Below are 9,181 nucleotides of genomic sequence, written 5' to 3'. Positions count from 1 at the left end.
AGAGAGAGAGAGAGAGAGAGAGAGAGAGAGAGAGAGAGAGAGAGAGAGAGAGATAGAAGGGAGAGATGGTGGTTGCAACCTAGGCAACCACGAGTGAGAGCAAGATGGTGGTAAGACGTTTAGCTGCTACACACATTAGAAACCAATTTCACATAAAATTTAAATAACTGATGCACAATGTGTCACTATGAAATAGCAGAATAATTGCGACAAAGAGGCTCATATCAAGTAAACTCTATCCTGCACGAGATTGCAAAATCATTAGCACAGATTACCATCTCCAATAATAATGAATCTATTTATGGCATGCACTACACATTACACGATGCTGACGACACAGCTAGTAACACTCTTCTTAACTAAACCAAACTCTCTGTACGGTCTACGCGAGTACTATGCGATCACACAAACGAAGCTCATGTGCGTACCTTGCAGGTTATAGTAGTTGGGGTTGAGGGTCATGCGTCGGTAGAGGAACGTCCACGTGATGTAGTCGACGGCGTCCTGCTTGTTCTCCACCGTCTTCGTGACGATCTCGGCGTTGAAATGGTCGTGCAGGCAGTGATCGAGGTGAGACTGGCAAAAACACAGCAGCAGGTGATCAGCAGGGACAACAACTGTGAGCCGCCTAACATGAAAACCCTGCGCAGGATGAACTACAATAACAGTGACCAAAGTTGCTAACAACAGTAGAACCATTCAATGCTGGACCACACTGGGGGGGGGGGGCAATAATGGTACAGCCTATAAACCGTCTACTGAGAAAAATCTGAGCATGATGTGCTATAATGATAAAGCAAACAACAGTTCTGAATGACACTAGAATGGTACAGTACAAACGTGTGAGAGCTGGGGGGCTGCTTCGCATGCCAGCTAACAATAGGTGGACCTTCCTGGTCATGTGCAATTGCTTCTATAACTAATATAGTTTCATATATAATATGTGACTCGGCTCGCACAACCTTCAAGTGAGCATAAGTTACAAGGTGGCCTTACTTCGACTGGCAGGGGTTCGTAGAGGAACTTCTTGTAGAACTCCTTCTTTGAGCCCTGGCACAAGATGACACACTTTCCATCCTCATCCACCAGGGGGCGGTTGGCGCAGCCGACCATCTGCAGTACGTCGGTGATGGGGTAGTCGACGTAGCTATTGTAATCAGACAGGTGAAGATTAACCTATAGCACTATTAGCAGCAAGCTACTAATCGCTGTACAGGTTTTCTCTTGCTTGAATTAATACAAATACTAATTGAAACACATTTTAGTATGATAATTATTATGTGATTGACCTATTACTAACTGATAAAAACTGATATCTTAACTACTGTAACAAACTTGTTCTTTGGTTGTTCACTTGTTGACTAGCAAGTGAAAGTGTCAGTGAGAAAATAAGTCATGACTGAAATGGTGTGATTATGTGATCTCGGTGATACCAACAAAATTCAAAGTCTTTTGGGTCTTTAGACTCAACAATACACACGTATACAAGTATACACTAGTCACGCTAGTGTGCGAACGACTACAGTCACTACAGTTCAGATAACAATGGTAGCAGGAGAGAGATGAACCAGCATGCTGCGTGTGTCTCACGTACGCGTGTATCTTGCCGTTGTAGTACTGCGTGTCCATTATGACGGTCAGATGAGCATTGATCGTCAACCCCCAACACAGGTTCTTCGATGCCACCACCACCTGGATGGCGCCACTGGTGTACAGCTGCTCGACTATTTTGCGATCAAGGTCGGTGAGACCCTCGTGGAGGTAAGCAACTCCGTTCGTCAACGTTTCTCTCAGTGTCTGCAAAAAACGTAAACTATTTTGCACTAGTCTTCCGAATCACCTTCCCCAAATCGTCGTTCTTAGAATAAAAAGAATTGGATTCATGATCTCGACACACATGGGACACACTCACAGGTTAAAATACCACACTTGAGTACAGAGTACTACACTCAGCGGTAGTCAGGTTAGCTTTCCCTTTCCCACGCATCCGAGACAGGCAAATGTGATGAGAAAAACGCCAATTGGGCAACAGGACACTAGAAGAAGTGCCTGTGCACTACCCCACACTCACATCATCCCACCCTGCGCTTAATTACCTGTCACCTTATTGTTCACATGGTTCCACCTTGCGTGTGACTACCTCTCACCTTGTTGTTTACGTGGTTCCACCCACGTGCGCGACACTTACCTCTTCACCTTGTTGTTCACCGTTGGGCTTCCACCCGCACACAGCGACTAGCCTCTCACCTCGTTGCTTCCACCCCTGCACCCGGGGCGGGCGCCGACTAACCTCTCACCTCGTTGTTCCACCCGGCATGCCGCGACTACTCTCACCTCGCTTTTCCAACGCCTGCAACGGCGCCGACTACCTTCTCACCTCGTTGTTCCACCCCGCACGCCGCGACTACCTCTCACCTCGTTGTTCCACCCTGCATCCGCGTAACTACCTCTCACCTCGTGTTCCACCCTGCACGTTTGCGACTACAACCTCTCACTCGTTGTTCCACCCCGCCACGACAGACGTACTCTCACCATCTTGTTCCACCCCGCACGCCGCGTACTACCTCTCAACCTCGTTGTTCCACCCGCTGCGCGAATACTACTCTCACCTCGTTGTTTCCACCCCGCACTGCGCGACTACTCTCACCTCGTTGTTCACGCCGCAGCGCGACTACCTCTCACCTCGTTGTTTGTCCACCCGTCCACGCGCGAAATACTCACCTCGTTGTTCCACCCCGCCACGCGCGAGAGAGACTACCTCTCCACCTCGTTTGTTCCCCCACGCACGCGCCGTACTAGCTCTCACCTCGTGTTCCACCCTGCACACGCCGGACTACCTGCTCACCTCGTGTCTGCTTCCACCCCGCACGCCGACTACCTCTCACCTCGTTAGTTACCACCCCGCACGCGCGACACCTCTTCACCTCGTTGTTCCACCCCGCACGCGCGACTACCTCTCACCTCAGTTGTTCCACCCGCACACGCGACTTACCTCCAACCGCGTTGTTCACCCCGCACGGCGACTACTCTCACCTCGCGTGTTACCACCTGCGACGCGTGAACTACTCTCACCCTCGTTGTTCCACCCGCACGGCCGACTACCTCTCACTCGCTTGTATCCACCCCGCAGCACGACTACCTCTCACCTCGTTTGTTCCATCCTGCACACGGGACTCCTCTCACCTCGTTCTGTTCCACCCGCCACGCGGCGTACTACCTCTCACCTCTGTTGTTCCCCCCGCACGCCGCGGACTACCTCTCACCTCGTTGTCCACCCTGCATGGCGAAGACTACCTCGCTCACCTCCGTTGTTCACCCCGCACGGCGACTAGCCTCTCACCTCGTTGTCTCCACCCTGCATGCGAGACTACCTCTCACCTTCGCTTGTTCCACCCACTTGCGCACTAGCTCTCACCTCGTGTGTTCCACCCTGCCATGCACGACTACCTCTCACCTCGTTTGTTCACCCTGCACGCGCGACATACCTCCAACCTCGTTGTTCCACCCGCATGGCACGACTAGCTCTTCACCTCGTTGTTCCACCCTGCAACTTGCGCGACTACTCTCACTCGTTGCTTCCACCTGCATGCCGAGACTACCTCTCACTCGTTGTTCCACCCCGCACGCGTGACTAGCTCTATCCTTGTCGTTGCCAGTTTCTCCAGTAGGGTCCGAAGTCCTTCTCGCTGACGTGCAGAAAGCGGCGGGCCTCATGTCGCCGCCGCGAACGTCATGGATGTCGATCGCGGTGAAGCGCCGCTGTCTGCTTGCGCGACGTCACGAACACGACGACGAGCTTCATTGCCGACTACTTGAGCATGTGGTTGTAGCGGGCTTGACCATCGCGAGCAGACGCCGACGCCGTTGTGCTGATGTTGAACCCTGGGGCGAGCAGGATGACCGTTTAAAAAACAACGTTAAAGCATTAAATATAATGCCATGGCTACGCTGTCCGGTCATGTGCTTCTAATGCTGAAGCAACCAAACTATATTTTTTCAGTAAAAAACAGCAAACAGAAGTTTTTAACCATAATATTACTTACCTTTAGGTATTTTATTCAAAAAAAAATGTTTTTGTAAGCTTTTGAACGCAATAATAGTAAAATCCAGTAAAATCAACGATTTGCAAAGACGTGGACTAATAATTCAGTGCCTAATCTGTGACTATGATAAGGATGTTGGGAATCATGAGGTTGCTTGAGTTGCTGGAAAGGTGAGAATGACTGAGGAAACGTAGCCACAATGAGTTAAACATAAACATTTAGTCTTGTACCGTCGTTTGTTCGCTTCGTCAAATTTGTCACGAGTTAGCGCGAGAGGAGTCCTTAAGCGAAACAATCGAACGCTGAATCACCGGACGTGTGCACACAACGGCACTTCGCGCGCCTAAGGTTTGTCCCGTGGTAAAAATTTACGAAGTTGAGCATTCCCCCTGTTACGCCCAACATAGATGCCTATATATGCTTCTAATATTTGGATGCCAACATTGCGTTGCAGGGATGCACACGATTTGTTTTACTTGAGGCCAACACATACACACGAGTTGTGTGCATGCAACATGTTTGCAAGATGTAATGTTACAGCAACTTAGTCATACTTTTATGACCAACACACACATGACATTATACGACGACGTGTTGCTACGTAACCACCCATACAGTGGCTGCATTGACATTAAATATTTGCATTCAAACACATGTACGGTGGGCCGAGGGTGTGAACTGTGGATGCTTGTGCTTGTTGTTGCACAGCCTGCTCCATCAGAGAGTTTTATGTTCGTAAAGCCAGCTTCTTCAATTCAACACTAGTCAAACGTGCCGGACATTGTTGCGATCGCCGATAAATCGCTTCATCGCGGGAGCGGGCATTACTACACGATAAATTCGAAATAGCATCATTTTGAAAAAAAAAGTTGCGATCGCTACGACGACAGCTTACACGACGCGACGGCGGTCCAGCAGGAGAACCGGCATTACATTAGAGAGGCGATGCGGCAAGGAAGCATTGATCACTGCACGCCCGAGCGCTGCGGGATGTTGCGCGCAGTTCCCCGCAAGGCGCCGCGGGACGCTTTATTCACCTGGGGAACGTGCAGCGATAGTATCGGACGCTGGCAGCTGCTTGGCATTCCCGTGCGCCAAATCCATAGTCCGTCGCACATACTGGATGCATAGCTTATAGCAAACACTGGTCGAATTTGCGCGGGGGCGGATAGGGGAAGTGTAACCCCCTAGAGTACGGCCGGCACGCGCTCTCACCTGTTATGTGAAGCTCTGAGGGGCACCGCCGCCACGTTCGGGCTGGAAGTTTGAAGCGTGCTGTATGGCCGCCGCGCAGTCCGAGCCACTGCGCCGACGTCCTTCGCGTTGCGGGCCCTGGACGAGCTCAGCCGCCACCACGCGGATGTTTCGCTCGATCTGCCGACGCCGATGTAGCGCATGCGCGACGCACATGACCTCGATGACGCGCTGAACAAAGCGAACGCGTTGAGTGTTGGCGATGTTTCTGCCTCGATCTGCCGCACGCGAGTGTAGCCGTATGCGCCGATACACACGACTCGCCATGCACCGCTGAAACAAGCGCGACGCGTTAGTGTTGGCGATGTTTCGCTCGCATCTGCGACTGTCATGTAGCCTGCCGCCGAGCACACGACCTCGGAATGACCGGCTGAAACAATGCTGAACGTTAGTGTTTGGCAGATGTTTCGTCGTCTGCCGACGCATGTAGCGCGCATGCGCGATCACACGACCTCGATGACATGCTGAACACAAGCGAACGTTATGTGTTGGCGATGTTTCGCTCGATTCTGCGATCGCAACTGTAGCGCATGCGCGCGACACACGACCCGATGACCGCTGAACACAGCGACAGTATGTGGTTGGCGATGTTTCGCTTCGTCTGCCCGACCGAATGTTAGCGCATGCGCGAGCACACGACCTCGTATGACCGGCTGCAAACAAGCGAACGGTTAGTGTTGGCGATGTTTCGCTCGCATCTGCCGACGCCCGATGCTAGCGCATGCGCGAGCCACACGACGTCCATGACCGGCTGCAAACCATTTCGCGGAACCGTTCAATTAGTAGTGTTGTTGTTGAGTATTTGAGATAAATAGTGAAAGCAACATAGTCTATTCATTTGTAATATCGCGTCAGTGAAATCCAGTTATGGCTTAATGTGAGAAAGCAAGGAACGTCACTACACACACAACAACATTATCAAAATCAAGGTCATATATTAGGCAAACAATTTTCATTGAGAGATTTGACATAAATAGTACTATCAATATGAAATATATTTTCTTGTAAATATAGCATATCGAATTTCAGGTACAGTTAACCAACCATAGTACACAGAAACAAATATTTTAAGGTATGATAGTAACAGTTGAACAAATACGAACCCCATCTCTCCTCCAATCAGTTGAAGGTCATCAACGATGAACAGGTGAATGTTCTGAACGTTCTTCGCTGTTTTCCATCGCCTTGACAACACATCCCACTTTCTCAGGTGCTAATAATAATGTTCCCTATTTACAGAAAAACACCTTTAAACAGCAATCTTAGCAATTGTGACCCGATTTTATGCATAAACACACCTGATATATATACTTATCAATTTCACGATATATTTATGTAAGAATGACATGCGGCTAAAAGATTTTCAGCACAATCGTCTGTAGATACAATATGTTGATTAAACTGTGCTAGTGGATGTTGCATTACAGTAGCAAACCTTACCTTAGCTAGCAGTTTGAGATCAGTCCCTGTCTCTCCAGTGAGAAGAACCACCTTCTTACCGAGCTGTAAGGCAAACTTGTTGTGCCAATCGTGTAGACCTGTAAAGAGGACAGATGCGATATATTAAACACACCATGGCAGTAGGTAGTTGCATAGTAGCAGTATGCATACCACAGTAAGTTATGTATACCACATGAAGTATATATTCATGTTCTCTATATAGCCTGGCGCCTGTAGGATGAATCGATATGATAATTTTAAAGGAATAATAGGACGGTCCATTGATTATGCAATGTTGACGAATGCTAGAGTAACTGGCACCTTGCTGTTAGTTAATAAGTACATTTACCTTATAGCCAACAAGCGTTATTAGTTTGTCCAATATCACTGCTGGTTACTGAAAAACTGTCTAATTTGAAATCCCCCCGCAGCTTCCAAAAATCAGTTGTTTACAGTTTCAAACTGCTGCCGGCGAGCGGGTGTGCTCATACAGCATTTATAGTGCACGCGACATTTTTCGCACGCATGCTCGGCGTGGACGCTCGTGATAAGGAACTTTTTGTCAGGGCTGTCCACGTGCGTCTCCGTGATTAGTACGCTGTGTTTTACTCTATTCCATGTTTAGTCCGTGGCCGATGGGTTACACCGCTGGACACCTCCGTTTCATCTGGCATCCAAAACATACGGGCCGCACAAATGTTTACGTCATCGCTTGACTCCTGGATGAACATTTACGCGGAAGTAAATGATACATTGTATACATATCAACAAACTGATTTCATGTCTTGTTTGTAATGGTAACCAGCAGTGATATTTGGACAAACTAATACGCGTTTGGCTATAAGGTAATGTACTTATTAACTACACAAGGTGGCCAGTTACTTCTAGCATTCGTCAACATTTGCATAATCAATGGATCTGATTATTCCTTTAAGTGAACACCAATTAATAGCCTTCCACTCCTTCAATAACATTCATTTCACTGTTTTTTATCATGTCGTTGACCATTTTTTCACCATCGTACTATCTGACCATTTATTTATCTCGTATGTGTCCACTTATTCAACGTTATCCCATCCTCTTGGAGGAAGGTTCATTCCTCTATTCGTTCATTTGTTGGCTCGCTCACTCATTCGTCCACACATTCGTAGGCTCGTGTTTCGCGTACCTGCTCAGCGATCGCCTCCTGTGGTGACACGTAGACGCAGCGAGCGTCCGACTGCTCCTGCGCGAGTAGATGAAGAATCGCAAACTCCCCACAGATGGTCTTACCGCTGCCGACGGGCGCTCCGATGAACACGTTGTCATCGGAGTTGTACACAGCGTTAAACACTGCACAACAACAACAACAACAACAACGTGTGTTAGATGAGGATGGTTCGCTGTGTTACTGAACAGTACGAGAGGGAGATTGTCGTACCAAGAGCTCATGATAACACTTATTACGAGCGTTGTTGTTATGAGGGCTTACTGTTATGTGATTTAACACTACAATAGAAACTTTGTGCATTAGATGAAGATAGTTCTGTGGTTCATCAACAACCCACCAATCACGCAAACAAACATTAGTTTCAAGGTTGTTCCAAGGTTCAGTAGAGAACAAGATAACATTGCGATGGATGGTTTAGCGAACGAATCTGGTAGCCACAAACGTTTCTGAGTATCAGCAATACATTGTATGTAACTACTACACTGATACGTCAACGCATTTTGAAATCGCAAATTTGATACGATTGCAGATGATATCAGATGCAACTATGAATTAGCTACGATGACAAACTATATGCAATCACAAAAAATGCAATCACAATATATAGATAAGAGAAAGCTGATCATACACAGCGTTATACAGTGCTAGATAGGATCAGTTGGAGGAGACACATCGAACGGACACGGAGTACCAACCCTGCGTCTGTATGGGGTTGAAGAAGGGGAACTTCTCCTGATAGAGAGCCTCGAATGCCTCGTTGCGCAGAGCAGTGACAGGCAGCGGCTGTAGATCCAGCAGCTCCGTGGGAGGAGGGTACTTCTCCGGCAAGATGAGATGTCTGAAGGACACGGGCAGTTGCGTCTCCGAACCTACAGACAGGCAATAATAACCACAATGATGGCTACAATAGAGATCAGAGTATAGGAACCTACAGATAAGAGATAAGAACCACAATGATGGCTACAATAGAGATCAGAGTATAGGAACCTACAGATAAGAGATAAGAACCACAATGATGGCTACAATAGAGATCAGAGTATAGGAACCTACAGATAAGAGATAAGAACCACAATGATGGCTACAATAGAGATCAGAGTATAGGAACCTACAGATAAGAGATAAGAACCACAATGATGGCTACAATAGAGATCAGAGTATAGGAACCTACAGATAAGAGATAAGAACCACAATGATGGCTACAATAGAGATCAGAGTATAGGAACCTACAGATAAG

The 9,181-nt window shown here is 47.9% G+C and overlaps 1 protein-coding gene across 1 annotated transcript in view; it reads right to left on the bottom strand.

The window, feature by feature from the left end:
* The window catches only part of LOC106816570 (U5 small nuclear ribonucleoprotein 200 kDa helicase-like), a 38,776-nt gene that overhangs the window by 6,352 nt on the left and 23,243 nt on the right, over positions 1-9,181 (bottom strand). The window contains exons 28-38 of the mRNA XM_014821225.1: positions 8,643-8,816; positions 7,906-8,069; positions 6,744-6,835; positions 6,622-6,649; positions 6,401-6,510; positions 5,919-5,950; positions 3,813-3,882; positions 2,416-2,467; positions 1,595-1,797; positions 997-1,147; positions 429-576 (exon numbers count right to left, since the gene is read on the bottom strand). Of these exons, the coding sequence (XP_014676711.1) occupies positions 429-576; positions 997-1,147; positions 1,595-1,797; positions 2,416-2,467; positions 3,813-3,882; positions 5,919-5,950; positions 6,401-6,510; positions 6,622-6,649; positions 6,744-6,835; positions 7,906-8,069; positions 8,643-8,816 (1,224 nt within the window). The remainder of the gene's footprint in view (positions 1-428; positions 577-996; positions 1,148-1,594; positions 1,798-2,415; positions 2,468-3,812; positions 3,883-5,918; positions 5,951-6,400; positions 6,511-6,621; positions 6,650-6,743; positions 6,836-7,905; positions 8,070-8,642; positions 8,817-9,181) is intronic.

This window comes from Priapulus caudatus, unplaced genomic scaffold (genome assembly GCF_000485595.1).
Source record: "Priapulus caudatus unplaced genomic scaffold, Priapulus_caudatus-5.0.1 Scaffold2, whole genome shotgun sequence".
NCBI classification, from domain to species: Eukaryota; Metazoa; Priapulida; class Priapulimorpha; order Priapulimorphida; family Priapulidae; genus Priapulus; species Priapulus caudatus.
This window is presented reverse-complemented; position numbering and strand designations above follow the sequence as displayed.